The sequence below is a fragment of the Pleurodeles waltl genome, chromosome 3_1, assembly GCF_031143425.1.
Source record: "Pleurodeles waltl isolate 20211129_DDA chromosome 3_1, aPleWal1.hap1.20221129, whole genome shotgun sequence".
NCBI lineage: Eukaryota > Metazoa > Chordata > Amphibia > Caudata > Salamandridae > Pleurodeles > Pleurodeles waltl.
The window spans coordinates 238213533-238237730 of NC_090440.1; the positions used below are offsets into that span (position 1 = coordinate 238213533).

A 24198-nucleotide genomic window follows, 5' to 3' on the forward strand; every position below is an offset into this window, starting at 1 on the left:
GAGCCCAGGTTGGTGCTACGAGTATTAGTTTGAGTCTGTTTTGACTCAGTTTGTTTACCAGATAAGGAATGAGTGGGAGAGGGGGAAAAGCGTAAGCAAATATCCCTGACCAACTGATCCATAACGCACTGCCCTTGGACAGAGGGTGTGGGTACCTGGATGCGAAGTTTTGGCATTTTACGTTTTCTTTTGTTGCAAATAGGTCTATTTTTGGTGTTCCCCAGCATCGAAAATAATCTTGTAGGATCTGGGGATGAATTTCCCATTCGTGTGTTTGTTGGTGATCTCGACAGATTGTCGGTTAACTGGTTTTGAATGCCTGGGATGTATTGTGCTATTAGGCGAATGTGATTGTGAATCGCCCAATGCCAAATTTTCTGTGCTAAGAGACACAGTTGTGACGACTGTGTCCCTCCTTGTTTGTTGAGGTAATACATTGTTGTCATGTTGTCTGTTTTGACAAGAATGTGTTTGGGGGCTATCAGTGGTTGAAATGCTTTCAATGCTGGAAACACTGCCAACAGTTCTAAATGATTTATGTGCAGTTGTTTTTGTTGAATGTCCCATTGTCCCTATATACTGTGCTGGTTGAGGTGTGCTCCCCACCCCATCATGGAAGCATCTGTTGTGATCACGTATAGAGGCACTGGGTCTTGGAATGGCCGCTCTTGGTTTAAATTTATAGGGTTCCACCATTGAAGCGAGAAGTGTGTCTGGCGGTCTATCAACACTAGATCTTGGAGTTGACCATGTGCTTGTGTCCATTGTTTTGCTAGGCTCTGTTGTAAGGGCCGCATGTGTAGTCTTGCGTTTGGGACAATGGCTATGCATGAAGACATCATGCTGAGAAGTTTCATTACAAACTTCACCTGGTAGTGTTGGTTTGGCTGCATGTTTAATGCTATATCTTGGAAAGCTTGTACCCTTTGCGGACTTGGAGTGACAATCGCCTTTTGTGTGTGGAGTGTTGCTCCCAAGTATTGTTGTATCTGGGATGGTTATAGATGTGAATTTTGGTAATTTATCGAAAACCCTAGTTTGTGTAGAGTTTCCATAACGTATTGCGTGTGAAGAAGACACTGTTGCTGAGTGCTGGTTTTTATTAACCAATCGTCTAAGTATGGGAATACGTGCATGTGCTGTCTTCTTATAAGAGCGGCTACTACTGCAAGGCATTTTGTGAATACCCTTGGGGCTGTTGTTATCCCGAACGGTAACACATTGAATTGGTAATGCACGCCCTGGATTACAAACCTTAAGTATTTCCTGTGAGAAGGATGTATAGGTATGTGGAAATATGCATCCCTGAGATCTAACGTTGACATGTAGTCCTGTTTTTTGAGCAAGGGAATCGTGTCTTGAAGTGTTACCATGTGGAAGTGATCTGATTTGATGTAGAGATTCAGCGTTCTGAGGTCTAATATAGGTCTCAACGTTTTGTCTTTCTTTGGAATTAGGAAATATAGGGAGTAGACCCCTGTTCCTTTTTGATGGTTGGGTACTAGTTCTATTGCTTGTTTTTGTAGCAATGCTTGGACTTCTAGCTGTAACAGATGTAAGTGTTGTTTGGACATATTGTGTGCTCTTGGGGGCACATCTGGTGGGAAATTTATGAATTCTATGCAATAACCATGTTGGATAATGGCTAGGAACCATGCGTCTGTAGTTATGTTTGTCCAGTTTTTGTAGAATGCAGTAAGTCCCCCCCCCCCCCCCCACTGGTGTTAAGTGTTGGGGGTTTGTGACATTGAAGTCACTGTTTGGCTGGAGTTGTTTTAGGGCTTTGGAATTTTCCCCTTGCTCCTGGGAATTGACCACCCCTGTATGAGCCTTGAAACCCTCCTCTCTGGTACTGCCCCCGATAGGTGGGTCTGGCTTGTGAAGTGGAAGGCTCTGGGGTTTGGGTACGAAACTCCCCTCTAAACTGTGGCCTTCTAAAAGTGCCTCTGCTTTGTGGGGAGTAGAGCGCGCCCATGGCTTTGGCCGTGTCTGTGTCCTCCTTTAGTTTCTCAATTGCCGTGTCCACCTCCGGCCCAAACAATTGTTCCTGGTTAAAAGGCATATTTAACACAGCTTGCTGGATGTCCGGTTTAAAACCTGAGCTCCGTACCCATGCATGCCTGCGAATGGTTACCGCAGTGTTCACTGTCTGTGCTGCTGTGTCTGCCGAGTCTAGTGTAGACCTTATCTGGTTGTTGGAAATTGCTTGTCCTTCTTCAACAACCTGTTGGGCACGTTTCTGGTGTTCCTTGGGCAAGTGCTGTATTATATGTTGCATCTCGTCCCAGTGTGCCCTGTCGTAGCGAGCCAGTAGAGCTTGCGAGTTGGCAATTCGCCATTGATTGGCTGCTTGCGCTGCCACTCATTTGCCCGCAGCATCGAACTTCCGACTTTCCTTGTCAGGCGGTGGTGCGTCTCCTGATGATTGGGAGTTTGCCCTCTTCCTTGCTGCTCCCATGACCACCGAATCTGGTGTCAGTTGCTGTGTTATAAACACAGGGTCCGTTGGGGGAGGTTTGCATTTTTTCTCCACCCTAGGCGTGATAGCTCTGCCTTTCACTGGGTCCTGGAAGACTTGTTTTGCATGCTTGAGCATGCCTGGGAGCATTGGCAGACTTTGGTAAGAACTGTGGGTGGATGCCAAGGTGTTAAATAGGAAGTCATCCTCTATTGGCTCCGAATGCATTGCTACATTGTGGAATGTAGCTGCCCTTGCTAACACCTGCGTGCATGCAGTGCTGTCCTCTGGAGGTGACGGCCTTGCCAGGTAACAATCTGGACTGTTGTCAGAGACCGGTGCATCATACAAGTCCCATGCATCCGGGTAATCCTGCGTCATCCCCGTATGTGTTGGTGACTGCATTGGGGGTGTTGTTACCGGGGACAGCTGTGGTGAATGTAGTGGAGAAGGCTGTGGCGAAAACCTTGGTGGTGGTGTTTTGTCTCTAGCCACCTTTGCCTTTGGCTGCATTTCTGACCCTTGAAATGCCAGCTTTCTTTTAATTGGAGGAAGAGTTTGAATTTTCCCAGTCTCTTTCTGGATGTGCAGCCTCCTTTGAGTATGGTCTGGTTCCCCCATACTTATTTCCTGCTCAAATCTATGTTGTTGCATTTGGCTGGAAAGTCTGTGCTCTTCCGTGCAAGAGCCTACTTTCGGCTCCGAGGCTGCCTTTTTCGGTACCGAAGGTTTGGAAACAGTCTTTTTTGGTTCCGAAACCACTTTCTTTACCTTGGGTGTGTCGAACTCTCGGTGTCGAGATCGTTCGGAGCCGGAATCTCGACCGGAGTCGGATGTCTTCGGCAATTGTGAGGCCTTTTTCGGTGCCGATGGTTGGTCACCGTGTTTTCGATGGGTAAAGCCATGGCCTGTTGGCAGTGGCATCCCCTTGGCCTTTATGATTTTGGATTGAGTCTTGGACGGGGCAGTTTTACTCACAATTTTCTGCGTTGTCGTCGGTTGCTCACTTTCGGAGTCATCTGAGTCAGTTTCTTGTATGGAGATTCTTTCCTCCTCTTCGACGTCGATCTGTTCTGTCGGTGTCGACGCCATTTGCAGTCTTCTGGCTCTTCGATCGCGTAGGGTCTTTTTCGATCGAAATGCCCGGCAGGCCTCGCAGGTATCCTCCCTGTGTTCCGGTGATAGACAGAGGTTACAGACCAAGTGTTGGTCTGTATAACGATACTTCGCGTGGCAATTCAGGCAGAAGCGGAAGGGGGTCCGGTCCATTAGTTTCGACGATGGACACGGTCGGGCCGACCAGGCCCCGCTAAAGAGTGGAAGCCCCGAAGGGCAGCCGGAGCGCTTCTTCTATCGGTGTCGATATCCTAACACTAAACCGGTACCGAGCGCGAAAAGTACCGTAGAATATTTCGATAATTAGCTAACTTTCCCGATTCGAAATACAGAGCGAAGAGGAACACGTCCGAACCAGATGGCAGAAAGAAAGCAATCTAAGATGGAGTCGACGCCCATGCGCAAGGGAGCCGAAAGGGAGGAGTCCCTCGGTCTCTTGACTCGAAAAGACTTCTTCGAAGAAAAACAACTTGTAACACTCCGAGCCCAACACTAGATGGCAGGATAATGCACAGCATGTGTATCTGCAGCTACACATGCCATCGAACATATATATACGTACACATAAAGGACAGCAGAGAGAGAGAGCAAAAAGTATCTAAAAAAACGTCTGTAATATGAATGCACAGCATGTGTATCTGCAGCTACACATGCCATCGAACATATATATACGTACACATAAAGGACAGCAGAGAGAGAGAGCAAAAAGTATCTAAAAAAACGTCTGTAATATGAATACAATCATTAAAAACGGCCACTTATCTGTCTGTTAAAATGTTCTCTTACTCTTGTTTACTTTTTTTTTTTTTTGTATAAGCGAGTATAAGGGACATAAACAATGTGCATACCTATTCTAGGATGGAGGGATGTATAAGAGATGGCTCACCTTCACCTGAAGAGATTCCTGAGAACCGCTTGAACCACTGCTACCTCTCCCTGAGATAGAGATTCCAAGCAGTAGTGTTTTGTGAATGTATGACATCTCCCAGTTGATGGTGAGTCCGAGGTTGGTTAGTAAGGAAACTCACTTTTTTGTTGATTTGTGCGCTCCTGCGTAGGTCCTTGCCTTTATCAGCCAATCGTCTAAGTATGGAAAAACTTGGTGTTTTCTCCTTCTGAGAAAGTCTGTATAAATTCTAAAGTATGGCACCATTTCACTAATTGTAGGACCCACTTGTCTGAAGTAATGGTTTGCCATTGTCTGAGGAATAGAGATATCCTCCGTCCAGAATGAAAGGAGGAGAATTGGACGTAGCCGGAGCCTCGGAAGCATCAGGTTCTACGAGCCAAATCTTTGGCCGGGCGGGTTGAGCATCCACGGCCTCCAGGTCTACCATAGGCAGGTTGCGGCGGCTGCCTTTGTGAGTAGTATTGCCGATATTGTTGGGAAGAGGAAGGATAGGCGGAATACCTGTGTTGTTGATATCCTCCTCTGTATGAGGGTTGGCCACGCCCTCTAGGTCGAAAAGAAGACTTTCGATATTGCAGGGTCCCTAGTGACCTTGCCGTGTCTGTGTCCGATTTGATGGATTGTAAGGCGTCATCAATGTGTTTTCCAAATAACGCCTGGCCATCAAAAGGTAAGTCCAAGATTTTATTTTGCACTTCTGGATGGAAAGAGGTAGCTTTAAGCCAACCTTGCCTTCTTAGCACCGCTGCACCAGCGAGATGTCGAAAAGCAGTGGTTGCTATGTCCATTGCACAGTCTATAAGCTCTGCAGACGTGCGTTGACCCTCCTGTACCATTTTGTTTGCCTCTGATCTTGCATCTTCCGGCAACTGGGTAATATAAGGTGCAATGTCCGCCCAAAGCGGTCTATCAAACCTAGCCAGTACTGCCAAATAGTTGGCAGCTCTAACCACTAGGCTAGCCATAGAAGAGAACCTTTTACCTATGTTATCTAATCGTCTACCCTCTTTGTCTGGGGGTGCGGAAATCGGAGCAGAAGGATTCTTAGATCTTCTTTGTGCTGCCTGAGCTATCACTGAATCCGGAGGAGGGTGTCCCGTTAGGCATGTTGGTGCATCATCAGGTGCATTGTATTTCTTATCCAAACGAGGCAGTACTGCCGTAACTGTAGCCGGATTATGCATGACCTTAAGACCCTCTTCCCACAGGTAGTTTACCATCAGGATAGAGCGCACGGATTTCTGAAAAGGCTCCTTAAAGTTGTAAAGAAAACAGTCTGTTTGCTTGGTAGGCATTGGTAAAGGAAAACGTTTGGCTGCTCTCTCTAGAAGATTGTGAAACCCTCCTGTATCTTCTGGTGGGGATTCCACCTTCGATTGAGAAGGAGAAGGAGGAGCAGGGATGATGTATTCGTCCCACTCTGAGTGAGTGTCTAGGAGCTCCCTTTCTTCCTGACCCCCTTCTGAGATGTCGGTATCTTGAGGAAGTGTCCTATCAGGAGTGGCCACATTCGTGAGAGGTAAGGAAGTTGGCCTCTGGTGTGGAGTGGTAACCCCAGAGACGGGCGGATGGGGGAGGTTGTTCTCGTTGAGGGGGAAACCTCCTGTTGTAATCAACCAACATCGCTCTGAGGTCAGTTAATAGGCAGGAAGGAATAAATGCTCCCTGTTGGTATTGCTGCTGTTCTGATTAAAATTGGGGGTCATAGGCCTCTTCATACTCCTCCTCTTCCTGATACTTTACGTTCAGTTGGGATGGACTGTGGGCGGTTCCAAATGGCCCCTCATCATCTGAGTCTTCGTCTCCCTCTAAAAGGTGTACTAGAACAAGGGAGGACACCTTACTAGGTGATGTATGAGTTGGCGTCCGCTTTTCCACACTTTTAAGTTGTTTCTCTCTCGTCGACGGTGTCATTGACGAGGTTGTCAACGGCGTATATATAGACTTCGTCGTGGACGGTGTCGTATACGCTGGACGCACAGAGATTTTAATAGAAGAAAGTCTCGGCGACGAGTCTACCGTCGATGAGGTCGACGACGACGGTAGGGCTGACACTGACATCAGCGTCGTCGACGATGACGATGTATAGATGCCTGTCAACGCTGATGTCGTAGCTGCAGTTCTCGTCGACGGTTGGGTACCTGTCCTCGTCGACGATGTCGCCGGCGGAGCTGTCGACGGTGGAAACACAGAAGTAGATGTCGCCAGAAAAGCACTCACCGATGGTACCGTCGACGATGAATCCGTCGTCGACGATGCTTTTTTCCCCAGTTACAGAGGATGGCTTCTTAAAAGGCACAGATTATGGTACAGAGGAAGATTTCCTGTGCCTCTCTGAACTGGAAGAATGGCCTTTCCCCTCTTTCCTGGAAACTTTCTTTGGGGAAGAAGATGGGCTGCGGCCCTTATAAGACCCTGAAGCAGTCTTTTTGTGGGCTTTTCTTGAGAGTTGTGAGGGAGATCTGGAGCCTGATCTTGCCCTCTTTGATGATCTCTTGGATGTTGAAGATTCATCACTCTCAGAGTCAGAAACTGGGTCTTTTCTATGTTTTAGTTTCTGCAGCCATATCAATAATCTGCCTTCCCTGTCCTTTAAAGTTTTAGAGGAAAAGATACGACAAATCTTACAGTCTTTAGCTGAATGGTCTGGGTAGAGGCAGTAAATGCAGTCTTGGTGAGGGTCTTCAGAATGAAGCCTTTTCTTTCCACAAGTCTTGGAGTCTCTGAAGAGACCCTTCTTCTCCTTGTCAGACATAGTTGGAAAATAGTTGACAAATCAAGTTAGATTTCTCTGAGAGACAAATGTTGAAAAAGGTGTGAAGAAAGAGCAGAGCTCTGAGGAGACTCCCTAGCACGACGTGCGGTAGAAAATCTGAGGTGCTGGAGCTTCTCTCAGGAGGATTCTAGAGGGTGCTGTCGCCGGATTGGTGGATGTTCAAGTTTGGTCCTTTTCACAAAATGACTCTGATAGACCGTTAAATTGAAGAGGCCTAGGGTCTTTTTCTTTGTTAATATGTCTTGACATTACTTGTGTAAATTATACCAGGGACTCCAATCTCGACGATGGGGAATGATTCAAGCATGTGAATCTATGAAAGTTCCAATACTGGAGTAACCTGTCTGAGGGATGGCAACAGTGTGGGATGCCTGGAAAACCCCCTGAAGACCGGAAGGAGCACTGCTGAGGTCCTCTAAAGAGCCTCCAGAGTGCATGGAATCATTCAACCTATACTGGCAACAGTATTGGGGTATGATTTTGACACCAAACATGCTCAGGTTCGGACTTATTATGTAGCTGGACACAGGCAGTGTGTCCAGTACACGGGTAAAATGTTTTCCCCGCACTTACGAAGTCCAGGGAAATGCAGGGGTGCCCTCTCACACAGGTACCTGCGCCCTGCCCTCTGGGCCAGGAGGGTCTACCATATGGGTGACATACTGACGTAGTGCAGTGACCTGTAGTGAAAGGGTGCATGCACCTTTTCAAGCAGGCTGCAATGGCAGGCCTGCAGACACATTTTGCATGGGCTTCTATGGGTCACACAATACACGCTGCAGCTCATGGGGAACCCCTGGTGGCTCAATGCCTTGGGTACCGAAGTACCATATACTAGGGACTTATATGGGGGCACCAGTATGCCAATTGTGGGGTGTTCTAAGTTCTAAGCAACTAACTTTAGAGGGAGAGAGTACAGTCACTGGAGTCCTGGATAGTAGGATCCCAGTGAACACAGTCAGAAACACACTGACAGCGGGCAAAAAGCGGGGGCAACCATGCCACAAAGAGGGTACTTTCCTACAAGATGTACAAAAATCAAGCTTGCCTATTTCATGCACTAACAACCAGCGACATACATTGCAAACATGAAACATATCATGGAGAACCATTCTAAAAGTAATACAACCTACATCAGCATAAAAATGTCTCTTCTGAGTTTAACAAAATTCTCTTTGGCTGTTTCGGAGAACAGATGACAACTGTTGGGAGCTGGATGCAGACTGGAATATAAGAGTTTTGGCTAGAGGGTATCCATAGCTGGGTTCTAGCCAGCTCTCTATGCTTTTCAGTACTGTACAAGGGTTATTCCCACAAGGCCAATAGGTTTTTATATTGAAAATGAAAATGTCACTTACCCAGTGTACATCTGTTCGTGGCATTAGTCGCTGCAGATTCACATGTTTCGCACAGTCCGCTGCCTGGTGTTGGGCTCGGAGTATTACAAGTTGTTTTTCTTCGAAGAAGTCTTTTTGGTCACGGGACCGAAGGACTCCTCCCTCTTTGGCTCCATTGCGCATGGGCGTCGACTCCATCTTAGATTGTTTTCCCCGCAGAGGGTGAGGATGGAGTTGTTTGGTATAAATAGTGCCCATGCAATGGAGTGAATATGTATGTATGATAAGAGTTTCTAATAATTATTTACAAATGTTCAGATGTTTAAGGTTTATGATCTACTTCTAAACGGCTACAGGCTTCCCGGGGAGGTGGGAGGGTACATGTGAATCTGCAGCGACTAATGCCACGAACAGATGTACACTGGGTAAGTGACATTTTCAGTTCGATGGCATATGTTGCTGCAGATACACATGTTTGGCATAGACTATAAAGCAGTTACCTCCCCTAAAAGCGGTGGTTTAGCCTGTAGGAGTTGAAGTAGTTTGGAATAATGTTCTTAGTACAGCTTGGCCCACTATAGCTTGTTGTGCATTTAGTACGTCTACACAGTAGTGTTTAGTAAACGTATGAGGCGTAGACCAGGTTGCAGCCTTACATATTTCGCTCATAGGAATGTTTCCTAGAAAGGCCATTGTAGCACCTTTCTTTCTGGTTGAGTGTGCCTTTGGTGTAATAGGCAATTCTCTTTTGGCTTTAAGATAGCATGTTTGAATGCATCTGACTATCCATCTAGCAATGCCTTGTTTAGAGATTGGATTTCCTATGTGTGGTTTTTGAAAAGCTATGAACAGTTGTTTTGTTTTCCTGATTAGCTTTGTTCTGTCAATGTAATACATTAGTGCTCTTTTGATGTCTAATGTATGTAGTGCCCTTTCAGCCACAGAATTTGGTTGTGGGAAGAACACTGGCAATTCTACTGTTTGATTTAAATGGAATGGTGAGATTACTTTTGGCAGAAATTTTGGATTTGTTCTTAGAACTATTTTATTGTTGTGTATTTGAATAAATGGTTCTTGTATGGTAAATGCCTGTATTTCACTTACTCTTCTGAGGGATGTGATTGCAATGAGAAATGCGACCTTCCAGGTTAGATATTGCATTTCACAGGAATGCATGGGTTCGAAAGGGGGACCCATGAGTCTTGTTAAGACGATGTTAAGGTTCCATGAAGGAACTGGTGGTGTTCTTGGTGGTATAATTCTTTTTAGCCCTTCCATGAATGCTCTAATAACTGGTATTCTAAATAGAGACGATGAATGAGTAGTTTGTAGGTAAGCAGATATAGCTGCGAGGTGTATTTTTATAGATGAAAAAGCGAGATTTGCTTTTTGCAAATGTAGTAAGTATCCTACTATGTCTTTAGTAGAGGCATGTACTGGTTGTATTTGATTGGCATGGCAGTAGTAAACAAATCTTTTCCACTTAGATGCATAGCAGTGTCTAGTGGAAGGTTTTCTAGCTTGTTTTATGACCTCCATGCATTCTTGTGTGAGGTCCAAGTGTCCGAATTCTAGGATTTCAGGAGCCAAATTGCCAGATTCAATGATGCTGGGTTTGGATGTCTGATCTGTTGTTTGTGTTGTGTTAACAGATCTGGTCTGTTGGGTAGTTTGACATGCGGTACTAGTGAAAGGTCTAGTAGAGTTGTATACCAAGGTTGTCTTGCCCATGTGGGTGCTATCAGTATGAGTTTGAGTTGGTTTTGACTCAACCTGTTTACTAGATATGGAAGGAGAGGGAGAGGGGGAAAAGCGTACGCAAATATCCCTGACCAATTCATCCATAGAGCATTGCCTTGTGATTCGCGGTGTGGGTACCTGGATGCGAAGTTTTGGCATTTTGAGTTTTCTCTTGTTGCGAACAAATCTATCTGGGGTGTTCCCCAAATTTGAAAGTACTTGTTCAGAACTTGGGGGTGAATTTCCCATTCGTGGACTTGTTGGTGGTCTCGCGAAAGGTTGTCTGCTAGTTGGTTTTGTATTCCTGGAATAAATTGTGCTATTAGGCGAATGTTGTTGTGAATCGCCCACTGCCAAATTTTTTGTGTTAGGAGGCACAATTGTGTTGAGTGTGTTCCTCCTTGTTTGTTTAGATAATACATTGTTGTCATGTTGTCTGTTTTGACAAGAATGTATTTGTGTGTTATTATGGGTTGGAAGGCTTTTAACGCTAGAAATACTGCCAACAGTTCTAGGTAATTGATATGAAGTTTTGTTTCGTGTATATCCCATTGTCCTTGAATGCTGTGGTGATTGAGGTGTGCTCCCCACCCTGTCATGGAAGCATCTGTTGTTATAACGTATTGAGGCACTGGGTCCTGAAATGTCCGCCCTTTGTTTAAATTTTTGCTGTTCCACCATAGAAGCGAGAGGTATGTTTGGCGGTCTACCAACACCAGATTTTGAAGTTGACCCTGTGCCTGTGACCATTGTGATGCTAGACACTGTTGTAAGGGTCGCATGTGTAGTCTTGCGTTTGGGACAATGGCTATGCATGATGACATCATGCCTAGAAGTTTTAGCGCAAATTTTGCTTGTATCTTTTGGTTTGGAAACATAGCACTTATTAGCTTGTAGAATGCCTGCACTCTTTGTGGACTTGGAGTGGCAATTCCTTTTGATGTGTTGATGGTTGCTCCTAGATATTGTTGTGTTTGACACGGTTCTAGGTGTGATTTTGTGTAGTTGATGGAAAACCCCAGTTTGTGAAGGGTTTGTATGACAAAGGTGGTGTCGTTTGCGCATTTTTTTACTGTGTTGGTTTTGATTAGCCAGTCGTCTAGGTAAGGGAACACATGTATCTGTTGTCTCCTGATGTGTGCTGCTACTACTGCTAGACATTTTGTGAACACTCTTGGTGCAGTTGTTATTCCGAATGGCAACACCTTGAATTGGTAATGTATTCCTTTGAATACGAACCGTAGGTACTTTCTGTGAGAAGGGTGTATTGGTATATGAAAGTACGCATCCTTTAGGTCTAATGTGGTCATGTAATCTTGCTGTTTGAGCAGTGGAATGATGTCTTGTAGTGTGACCATGTGAAAATGGTCCGATATGATGTAGGTATTTAGTGTCCTGAGATCTAATATTGGTCTCAATGTTTCGTCTTTTTTTGGAATTAGAAAGTACAGGGAGTAAACTCCTGTGTTTTTTTGTTGTACTGGTACTAGTTCTATTGCATCCTTTTGCAATAGTGCTTGAACTTCTAGTCCTAAAAGTTCTAAATGATGTTGTGACATTTTGCGTGTTTTGGGGGGGATGTTTGGTGGGAAGTTGTGGAATTCTATGCAATAGCCATGTTGGATTATTGCTAATACCCAATTGTCTGTTGTAATCTGTTGCCAAGATTGGTAGAATTGGCTTAGTCTTCCCCCCACTGGTGTTGAGTGAAGGGGTTGCGTGACTTGAAAGTCACTGTTTAGGTGGAGGTGTTTTTGGAGTCTGGAATCTTCCCCTACTCCTTGGGAATTGACCCCCCCGATATCCCCTGAAACCACCCCTTTGGAAGGAACCCTGATATGGTGTGGTTCTTGATTGTTGGCTGGTGGTGTCTGTGGGTTGGCCACGAAACCCCCCTCTAAATGGAGTTTTTCTGAAAGAGCCTCTGCTCTGCGGGGAGTAGAGTGCGCCCATGGCTTTGGCCGTGTCTGTGTCCTTTTTAAGTTTTTCAATGGCTGTATCCACTTCCGAGCCAAACAGTTGTTTCTCGTTGAAGGGCATATTAAGGACAGCCTGCTGGATTTCAGGTTTGAAGCCTGAAGTGCGTAGCCAAGCGTGTCTCCTTATGGTGACAGCAGTGTTGACTGTTCTTGCTGCAGTATCGGCTGCGTCTAGTGAAGAGCGGATTTGATTGTTTGAGATCGTTTGTCCCTCTTCCACTATTTGCTGCGCCCTTTTTTGGTATTCCTGGGGAAGATGGTCTACGAGAAGTTGCATCTCGTCCCAGTGTGCGCGGTCATATCTGGCCAGCAGCGCTTGTGAATTTGCGATGCGCCACTGGTTGGCTGCCTGTGACGCCACTCTTTTCCCTGCCGCGTCAAATTTTCGGCTTTCTTTGTCCGGAGGTGGGGCGTCGCCAGATGTATGTGAATTTGCTCTTTTGCGAGCTGCCCCTACTACCACAGAGTCGGGTGGTAACTGCGAAGTAATAAACACTGGGTCTGTGGGTGGTGGTTTGTATTTCTTATCCACCCTTGGGGTGATGGCTCTTGATTTTACGGGCTCCTCAAAAATTTGTTTTGCGTGCCGTAACATCCCTGGTAGCATTGGGAGACATTGATATTGGCTATGTGTAGCCGAGAGGGTGTTAAATAAGAAATCATCCTCTATAGGATCGGAATGCAGTTGGACATTGTGGAAGTCTGCAGCCCTAGCCACCAGTTGCGAGTATGAGGTACTGTCCTCTGGCGGTGACGGCTTTGTGGGGTATGACTCGGGATCATTGTCCGGCACTGGGGTGTCATACAGGTCCCAAGCGTCTTGATCCTGATCGTCATGACTTATGGTAGTGTGCGCTGGTGAGTGCATTTGTGGCGGTGTTTGTGCCGGCGATGCCTGTGGAGGAGAGGGCGGAGGCGTGACTTTTTTAACCACTTTGGCTTGTGGTTGTGTGTCATCCTTTGGAAGTCCGATCTTTCTTTTCCTCATGATTGGGGGAAGGGTTGATATCTTCCCTGTATCTTGCTGGATGCACAGTCTCTTTTGTGTGTAGTCCGATTCTACACTTTGGAGCTCTTGTCCAAATTTGTGCATTTGGCCACTTAGTCCTTGTTCCTCTGAGTAGGATGAGGGTGTGGTATTTTTCGGCGCCGAGAGAGAATCTTTTTTCGGTTTCGGCACCGACAGAATTTTTGTTCCTGTCGGCATGGATTCTCGGTGCCGATGTTTTTCGGTGCCGGTATCTTGTTTTTGTCTCTCGGAGCCGCTTTCTCGGCTCCGAGGTTGCTCCATGGCGGTCCCTCGACCGGAGTCGGGTGTCTTCGCTATGGGCGTGCCCTTTTTCGGCCCCTTCGACGGGTCGCCTGATTTATGGGTCGAGCCATGGCCTGTTGGCAGTGGCGTCCCCTGGGCTTTCGGTTTGTCGATGGATTTACTTTTCGACGTCTTACTCACAGTTTGTTGCTGTTGTTCGACGTCGGAGTCTCCGGATTCTGATTCCGGAACCGAGAATGTTTCCTCTTCGTCGTCGAAACGTTGTTTTGTCGACGTGGACGCCATTTGGTGACGCCTGGCTCTTCGGTCCCGGAGTGTTTTTCTGGACCGGAAGGCTCGACAGGCTTCACAGGTATCCTCCTTGTGCTCGGGGGACAAGCACAAGTTACAGACCAAGTGCTGATCTGTATAAGGATACTTACTGTGACATTTTGGGCAGAAACGAAACGGGGTCCGTTCCATCGGCTTCGATGTCGCACGCGGTCGGGCCGACCAGGCCCCGATGGGGGATCGAAACTGCCCCAAAGTCTTCCGATGATCGGTGTCGATGTACCTAACTATCCCGATACCGAACGGAACAATACCGACGCTTTCTTCCGAGATTCTGACTAACTTTCCGAACCGAAACACGGAGCGAAAAGGAATACGTCCGAACCCGACAGCGGAAAAAAACAATCTAAGATGGAGTCGACGCCCATGCGCAATGGAGCCAAAGAGGGAGGAGTCCTTCGGTCCCGTGACCAAAAAGACTTCTTCGAAGAAAAACAACTTGTAATACTCCGAGCCCAACACCAGGCAGCGGACTGTGCCAAACATGTGTATCTGCAGCAACATATGCCATCGAACATATATTTTCTTTGTTTATTTTAAGAACCACAGGTTCAAGATTTGCAGTAAACACTTTAAATGCAAGGTACTTCACTTAGATACTTTAGGAACGTTGAATAAAAGCAATATCATATACAGTCTTTGTAAAAATGGCAATAAGCCATTTTCAAAAGTGGACCCAGTGCAAAAATCAACAGTTCCTGGGGGAGGTAAGTAAAGGTTAGTTTAGGAGGTAAAACACTTACAAGTCTCAGTTCTGGGGCATAGATAGCCCACCATTGGGGGTTCAAGGCAACCCCAAAGTTACCACACCAGCAGCACAGGGCCGGTCAGGTGCAGAGGTCAAAGAGGTGCCCAAAACACATAGGCGCCTATGGACAGCAGGGGTGCTCCGGCTCCAGTCTGCCAAAGTACCTGCGTCCTCAGGGGGCAGACCAGGGGGACCAGGGGGAGGGGGGGACACAAGTAGGCACACAAAACACAAACTCAGCAGCACAGGGGCGACCAGGTGCAGCGTGAAAAGCAGGCGCCTGGTTTCAGGTAGAAAACAATGGAGGTATTCAGGGGTCACTCTAGCGGTGCTGGCAGGCACAGGGGGGGCATCTCGGGACAGCCACCACATGGGCTAGGCAGAGGGTCGTCTGGGGGTCACTCCTGCACCGAGGTTTGGTTCCTTCAGGTCCTGGGGGCTGCTGGTGCAGTGCTGGTTCCAGGCGTCGGCTTCCTTGTTACAGGCAGTCGCGGTCAGGGGAAGCTTCTGGATTCTATCTGCCGGCGTCGCTGTGGGGGTTCAGGGGGGTCATCTCTGGTTACTCACAGGCTCGCAGTTGCCGGGGAGTCCTCCCCGAGGTGTCAGTTCTCTGAATCTCGAGCCGAGGGCGTCGGGTGCAGAGTGACAAGTCTCACGCTTCCTGCGGGAAACGTGCAGTCTTTGGAAGTTGCTTCTTTGTTGCAAAGAAGTAGCTGGTTTTGAGCAGGGCCACTGCTCACGGGAGTTTCTTGGTCCTTTAGTCCAGGGCAGTCCTGAGGCTTCAGAGGTCGCTGGTCCCTGTCGGATGCATCGCTGGTTGCAGGTTTTCGAAGTTGGAGACCAGCAGGTAGGGCTGGGGCCAAAGCAGTTGTCATCTTCCTCCTTCTCTGCAGGCTTGTAGGTCAGCAGTCCTCCTTGTTTCTTCAGGTTGCAGGAATCTAGTTTCCTAGGTTCTGGAGTGCCCCTAAATACTAAATTTAGGGGTGTGTTTAGGTCTGGCAGGGCAGTAGCCAATGGCTACTGTCCTTGAGGGTGGCTACACTCTCCTTGTGCCTCCTCCCTGAGGGGAGGGGGCACATCCCTAATCCTATTGGGGGAATCCTCCAAACTCAAGATGGAGGATTTCTCAAGGCAGGGGTCACCTCAGCTCAGGACACCTTAGGGGCTGTCATGACTGGTGGGTGACTCCTCCTTGTTTTTCTCATTATCTCTTCCAGCCTTGCTGCCAAAAGTGGAGGCAGTGGCCGGAGGGGCGGGCATCTCCCCTAGCTGGGATGCCCTGGGGCACTGTAACAAAAGGGGTGAGCCTTTGAGAAGCACCTCCACCCAGTATAGGCTTTGTTCCTGGCCACAGAGTGACCCCTCCCCATGTAGCCAGCAACATGTCTGGTGTGTGGCAGGCTGGCAGAAACTGGTCAGCCTACACTAGAAGTCAGATTGGTATTCAGGGAGCATCTCTAAGATGCCCTCTGGGTGTATGTTACAATAAATTGCACACTGGCATCAGTGTGCATTTATTGTGCTGAGAAGTTTGATACCAAAATTCCCAGTTTTCAGTGTAGCCATTATGGAACTGTGGAGTTCGTGTTTGACAAACTCCCAGACCATATACTCTTATGGCTACCCTGCACTTACAATGTCTAAGGTTTTGTTTAGACACTGTAGGGGCATATTGCTCATGCACATATGCCCTCACCTGTGGTATAGTGCACCTTGCCTTAGGGCTGTAAGGCCTGCTAGAGGGGTGACTTGCCCATGCCACATGCAGTGTGAGGTTGGCATGGCACTCTGAGGGGAGTGCCATGTCAACCTAGTCTGTTTCTCCCCACCAGCACACACAAGCTGTGAGGCAGTTTGCATGTGCTGAGTGAGGGGTCATCAAGGTGGCATAAGACATGCTGCAGCCCTTAGAGACATTCCCTGGTACCAGTTACAAGGGACTTATCTGTGTGCCGGAGGTGTGCCAATTGTGGAAGCAAAGGTACAGTTTTAGGGAAAGAACACTGGTGCTGGGGCCTGGTTAGCAGGGTTCCAGCACAATAAAAACTTAGTATCAGCAAAGGCAAAAAGGTAGGGGGTAACCATGCCAAGGAGACATTTCCTTACAACACCAAACCCTTTTTTTTTTTTTTTACAATTTGCGTTAGGTAATTGCTGTTTAAATGTCTGACCCAAACTTTATGTACGTTAATCAGCGACTTTTCTGAAACAAAATGTTTCAGCCCACCACTCTTGTAAACTGGACTGTCTGTTTTCACTTACACGGACAGTGGAGAGAAGTCTAATATAGTCTGACAGCAGTTCTGCCAGGAGGAAGTAGTCACTGTTTGCTTGTTCTTGGTGAAGTTGCTCTATTTTCTCCTCAACTTCTGCTAGCTGAGACAGTGCTCGAGATAAGGCTGTGTTGTCCTCAGAGCTGCCAAGCATAGCTAGACTCTTTGCAAACTGCGCTGTATTCTGTGCCAACTCTGAAACAAAGAAAAATGAGTCAGTAGGTGACATCCACATTCCAATAATTAATGCCAAGAAAGCATTTTTTCATTCTTACAACTAACACAACGCAAACATAATCCATGCAGATTTTACTGGGTGTGACCAAATCATATTTAAGCGCTTGACCCTCACGCTGCAGAAAAAGAATAAGTAGTCAAAAAAAAACAACAACAAAAAAACAGACTTAGGATTGTAAAGTCTTTTGAGATATTTAAAAATAAACACAACGATCCCTGGAAATAACATTAATTTCAGAGGGGTCGAGAAAAATCTAAAAGGTGCAGCAGAGTAGAACTTGCAATGTGAAAAACGTTAGAAACTAACCAAAATATAGGTGGTTAGTAGTACTTAAATAAGTACTTTCAAGAGTGTGCATCCCGTTTACGTTTTACAGTGTTATATGCTTAACACGTCTAGGTGAAAGTTAGCAGTCATCAACTATACAGGGAGTGCAGAATTATTAGGCAAATGAGTATTTTGACCACATCATCCTCTTTATGCATGTTGTCTTACTCCAAGCTGAATAGGCTCGAAAGCCTACTACCAATTAAGCATATTAGGTGATGTGCATCTCTGTAATGAGAAGGGGTGTGGTCTAATGACATCAACACCCTATATCAGGTGTGCATAATTATTAGGCAACTTCCTTTCCTTTGGCAAAATGGGTCAAAAGAAGGACTTGACAGGCTCAGAAAAGTCAAAAATAGTGAGATATCTTGCAGAGGGATGCAGCACTCTTAAAATTGCAAAGCTTCTGAAGCGTGATCAACGAACAATCAAGCGTTTCATTCAAAATAGTCACCAGGGTCGCAAGAAGCGTGTGGAAAAACCAAGGCGCAAAATAACTGCCCATGAACTGAGAAAAGTCAACCGTGCAGCTGCCACGATGCCACTTGCCACCAGTTTGGCCATATTTCAGAGCTGCAACATCACTGGAGTGCCCAAAAGCACAAGGTGTGCAATACTCAGAGACATGGCCAAGGTAAGAAAGGCTGAAAGACGACCACCACTGAACAAGACATACAAGCTGAAACGTCAAGACTGGGCCAATAAATATCTCAAGACTGATTTTTCTAAGGTTTTATGGACTGATGAAATGAGAGTGAGTCTTGATGGGCCAGATGGATGGGCCCGTGGCTGGATTGGTAAAGGGCAGAGAGCTCCAGTCCGACTCAGACGCCAGCAAGGTGGAGGTGGAGTACTGGTTTGGGCTGGTATCATCAAAGATGAGCTTGTGGGGCCTTTTCGGGTTGAGGATGGAGTCAAGCTCAACTCCCAGTCCTACTGCCAGTTCCTGGAAGACACCTTCTTCAAGCAGTGGTACAGGAAGAAGTCTGCATCCTTCAAGAAAAACATGATTTTCATGCAGGACAATGCTCCATCACACGCGTCCAAGTACTCCACAGCGTGGCTGGCAAGAAAGGGTATAAAAGAAGGAAATCTAATGACATGGCCTCCTTGTTCACCTGATCTGAACCCCATTGAGAACCTGTGGTCCATCATCAAATGTGAGATTTACAAGGAGGGAAAACAGTACACCTCTCTGAACAGTGTCTGGGAGGCTGTGGTTGCTGCTGCACGCAATGTTGATGGTGAACAGATCAAAACACTGACAGAATCCATGGATGGCAGGCTTTTGAGTGTCCTTGCAAAGAAAGGTGGCTATATTGGTCACTGATTTGTTTTTGTTTTGTTTTTGAATGTCAGAAATGTATATTTGTGAATGTTGAGATGTTATATTGGTTTCACTGGTAATGATAAATAATTGAAATGGGTATATATTTTTTTTTGTTAAGTTGCCTAATAATTATGCACAGTGATAGTCACCTGCACACACAGATATCCCCCTAACATAGCTAAAACTAAAAACAAACTAAAAACTACTTCCAAAAATATTCAGTTTTGATATTAATGAGTTTTTTGGGTTCATTAAGAACATGGTTGTTGTTCAATAATAAAATTAATCCTCAAAAATACAACTTGCCTAATAATTCTGCACTCCCTGTACACTGGAAAGAATAAGGCGTGATTTAAAAAAGTTCTGCCATGACACTAGGAGCTAAATCGTCACAATTTCAGCACATTTTCTGGTAGTCGGATTGTGAAAGCCAAAAAAAATGTTTTCCACTCTTTGTTGAACAGTAGCTAGAAATATGCTTGCAGCGTCACCTTGTGTAAGGACAGGTTTCATGGGCCCTTTTGTGAAGCATAGACAGTAGTCTCTGCCTCTAAGATTGATGTTGGTGAAAAATCTGCACTGGTTTCTAGACAAGCTTGAGAGTATGTCCGTATTTTACCAGGAATAATACATGTGTGTCGGCTGTAATATCTTGCCACCGGCAAAGAATTCAGAAATCCTATTGCTTAAAGGGTCCAGTGGGACTGGAGGTGGAGACAGGGTTAACCAGGACCTTGATATTTTCTCAAGCCAGAGCCTTTCTTTGTGGATGGTTGCTTAGTGTGTGAAAAGTATACAAGTCAATGGGAGGGACGGAGGGAGGGAGGTCTAATTGTTTTGCCTTTAATATGGCACCTGTGGTGCTGGTTGGCGAGTGAGGCCATACGGTTGGTAGCTGTATCTATAAGAGGGTCCTCTGCTTCTTACTCCAAAATAAGGCTGCTGTTGATACTGAAGTGCCCTCGCCCTGGAACCTGGCGGTATCAATGTCTGATGTGACTGACTGGATATCAACATACATGCCAAAGAGGTGGCAGCTATGAAAAGGCATAGCTAAAATGCAGTATTGCTCTCCAGACCTCAAGGAAGTTGAGAAGCCACAACCACTGCCATCTAAGAACTACAGCACCCTTGATTTGTCTGGATTCAGCACTAGTTACATCTATGGCACAATCAATAACTGCTGTAGAAGATGTATCTCTCTTCCAGAGAATGAGTGATTCTTCAACCTCCAACCCCCTTTGGGAGCACGTTACGTACACGGTATACACAAATTTGCCGATCACATGGGCTGACTATGGCCAAAGAGTTGGCAGTCTTACTGTATGTTCTTGCCCAAGCAGAGTTTATTATTTTCAAAATTGTCCCTCTTACGACTTTCACAGTCGATTGGAGGGCTACGTGGGAAAGACGGATTCCTGCAAACACCTGTGTGACTTGCACCAACAATGAAATGCCTTTAGAGTGGCTGATGAGACAAATTGGTGAGTGGTCTGAGGATCTGTATTTCCTTTTTCCATCCTGGGCACTCTGGCTGAAATGGAGGCCGGTTATTTGCATAATCTTTACACATACTTTCAAGAGCCAATAAGGGATAAAGGTTTGTGATTTTCGGCATGCCTTCTTGAAACCTGAGAGATGGTCATTACTAAGTAATTTAATTGGTGGTGTCTTCCAAGACCAAGGATTTCTCGGCTGGAAAACAGGGAAAAGAAACACCATTCTTTTTAGATGTCGCTGACAAAGGAATTGTTAACGGATGTGCCAACAATGATGTTGACAACTGTGGCTGTGACATCAACAGCGCAGTAGAATTCAATGTTGTTAGCAGCACAGTCTGTGGTACTGTGGATGGAGGATGGTGTGTCATTGAAGGGTAGATGTTTTAGTCATCACAATCAAAGGTATGGTCAACAGTGGTCGTTCGGCAGCAGCTGGAGAATTCTAGGTCGATGTGGGCAAGAACAAGTTATTTCCCTTCGATAACGCCTTATCTGGTAAACTGGTCAAGTCTAGTTGCAGTTTCCTTAGAATTTCCCCAGGTGTCAGTCTGGATCCAGAGATTTTTCTCGAGCAATACCCCTGAGTGCTGTTGGGTGATGTTGGTCAGCTCCACGTCCGTCATTGTGCGTGCAGGATATGATGGCACAAGACCTATGTAGGCACCACCCAGGTGCAAAAATGCAATTTTCTTTTCACTACTTTCCATGCCAGAAGCTTGGAGCCATAAAGAACACTGACCACTTCTGCTTTAGAACTAGGGCCCTGAAAGGGAAGTCCCTGTCCCTAGAAATCAGTTCGCACAGCGGGGAGGGTAAGTGGGTCTGTATGGACTCTACAACTAGAATACGAGTCTACCATATAAGGCGTAACTGAACATGAGTAACTTGTTCATCTGATAGACTTCTAGTTGCAGATTCCTTACCTTAGAATAGATACCTAAGCAATACCATCCCGGGAAGAGGGTCTGCAAACCAAGATCGTACTAGGAGCCTGCAGCTCACTCACCCTGGGGGCAGATGTGATGGCGACAAGGAAGGCTGTTTTTAACATTAGAAGCCTGGGAGGACAGTTATGGAGTGTCTCAAAGGGAGTACACATTAAGAAAGTAAGAACCAGATTCAAATCCTATTGGGGCATTAGGAATGGTGATGGAGGAAACATATGGGTTAGACCCTTAAGGAATCTACTAACAATAGGAGATTTATACAAAGAACGTTGACCAGGTAATCTCTTAAAGCAGAGGCAGCAGACAAATAACCTTTGAGGATGCCCAAAGCAGAGCCCTGCTGGGCCAAAGAAAGTATAAATAAAAGGACCTCAGAAAGAGGGGCAGAGAGGGTCTACAGACCTGTCTGTGCACCATGCCACAAATTTGTTCCATCAACAGACGTATACCTTTTTGGTGGAGGGACGTGTGGCTGCCAAGATAACGTCACAGACTTCGGGCAGAAGGTCAATAGTCGTGAACTGCTGCCACTTAATCTCCACTCAAGAAGGCAGAGGCTTGACAGGTTTGGATAGAGTACCCTCTCCTGCTGCTGTGCCAGAAGATCCTCCAAAAGGAGCAGTCTGAGCGAAGAATCTATAGCAATGCTCAGTAGCTTGGGATACCAGACTCTTCGTGCCCAGTCTGGTGCCGCAAGGATCACTTGGGACAAGACTGGAGAACTCTGGGCAGAAGAGGTATGAGCAGAAAGGCGCACAGGAGGCCTGAGCCCCACTTGGGATGAAAAGCGTTGCAAGCGAGAGCCACCATGGAAAATCAAACGCACAAAACTGCTGACACTGCGCATTCTAGGCAGAGGGGAACAGATCTAACTAAGGCTCTACCCACTGCTGATAGAGATCTTGCGCCACCTCTCAAAGGACACGCCTTTGGTGATCAACCAGGCATTGACAGCTGAGTCTGTCCGCTCTGGCGTTCAAAGAGCCCGCCAGGTGTTGAGCCACTAGGGAAATGCTCGGATGTTCCAGCCATGTCTAGAGGCACAGAACCTCCTGATAAAGAGTCCACAATGCTACCCCACCCTGCTTGTTGCAATACCACATGGCAATGGTGTTGTCTGTGAACATCTGCACTTCTTTCCCTTTGAGAGAGGGAAGAAATGCTTTTAGTGCCAGTCTGATCACCCAGAGCTCAGAAGACTGATGTGGAGCCTGGACTCCGACGGAGACCAGACGCCGCTGATCTCTGCCTCTCCCATGTGGCCGCTGCCCCATCCCAAGAGTGACGCATCTGTCACTACTGTCAGATCTGGAAGGGAGTGGGATATGTATCTGACCCTATCGGGGTTCAAAGTCACCACTGCAGATCTTGTGCTGTTCCCTTCAAGATCAGGACAATGACAGAGTAATTCCCCTAACGCTGTGCCCGCTGGAACTTCACGTCCCACGTATGCCATCTGGCATGCATCACCAGCAGGATGCAGGAGGCCATGAGTCCCAGCAGCCTGAGTCATTCTTACCGAAATCCAGGATAGAGAATGAAACATCGGTATCAGCCTTAATATCCTGGACTCCCCGCTCGGGAGGATAAGCCCGAAACTCCACCATAATAACAATAATTCTGGCAGAGGGACCCTCTCTACGGCTCCCTTGGCCAAGAGAGCCAAACCCCTCACGGAGAAGTGCCAAGTGATCCTCCGTTGTCCAATCATAGGATGGTGGCATGGATGGAGAAGTGGTCTCAAAGGGGGGAGAGTAGCCCCTTATGACTATTTGCAAAACCCACCTGTCTGACTGATGGACTGCTAGTGGGGCAAGTGATGGCGAATCCTGCCTCCGAGGCTGGAGGTGAACAGACGTGGCGGCACACCACTTTCGTAGCCATAAAAGGGGAAAAAAAAAGCAGATTGAGGAGGGGCAGGGGGCAGCTGCGAGGTCCAAGGACCTGGCCGTAGCCCGGGACTCCTTCAAGTTCTCAAGCGCAGAGTCTGTTTGGTCTCCGAAGAGATGGGTTTCAAAAGATATGTCCAGAAGAGTGGATTGGAGATCCCCGAAAACTCAGATGTCCTCAACCAAGTGTGGCGCCTTAAGGCCACTGTCGATGCAACCGATCTGCCTAGTGAGTCGGTCTTATCCAGCTCACATTGTATTGTAAACTTAGCTGCGTCTTTCCCATCAGCAACAGCTTTGGAGAAAATGGCACTGGCCTCCTCCGGGGCCTGTGGCAGCACTTGCGCAATTGTACCCCATAAGGTATGGTTATAATGGCCCAAAAGACATGCAGTTTTCACTGACCGAAATGCCAGGCTGGAGGAAGAAAACATCTTCCCATGCAGACCCCGCTTCTTAGGTTACCAATCCGGGGATGCAGAAGGGAATGCATCTGGGGACGTTGAGGCTAGGATAACCAAGCTCTCAGGGGTCGGGTGTTGTGTCAGGAACACTGGCTCATTTGGAGCTGGTCTATGGCGGCAGGTGATTGTTTTGTTCGCAGGAGCCCCTGTGCTGGGTTTGGACCAAGTGCCCATCAGGACATCAGTGAGGGCCTCGTTAAAGGGCAAAAGGGGTTCAGAAGAAGCCGCCCCAGGCTGAAGCACCTCTGTCGGAAGGTTAGTCTGGACTGCCAATGAAGGCAACTCGAGGCTCAACACCACGGATGCTCTTCTTACCACCATGGAGTAGGACGCTACCTCCTCCATAGCCACGATAGGGGGAGAAAGCATGTCAGCGTCAGTGGAAGTGTCCAGCCCACTAGCCTTACCCAGGTCCATCCGCAAATCCAAAGGCTCTTCAAGCTGGTATTCCAAAGGGTCCAGCGACCCTCCAAATCCTCACCATAACCCAACCCAAGGGAATATGGGTCAAGACCCAGCCTAGGGAGAAAGGTCCCCGCCAAAGTCCGAATCGGCGTC

The 24198-nt window shown here is 47.0% G+C and overlaps 1 protein-coding gene across 1 annotated transcript in view; it reads right to left on the bottom strand.

The window, feature by feature from the left end:
- Positions 1–24198, bottom strand: part of SNX1 (sorting nexin 1) — a 470987-nt gene that overhangs the window by 101317 nt on the left and 345472 nt on the right. The window contains exon 11 of the mRNA XM_069222309.1: positions 16930–17135. Coding sequence (XP_069078410.1) covers positions 16930–17135 — 206 coding nt within the window. The remainder of the gene's footprint in view (positions 1–16929; positions 17136–24198) is intronic.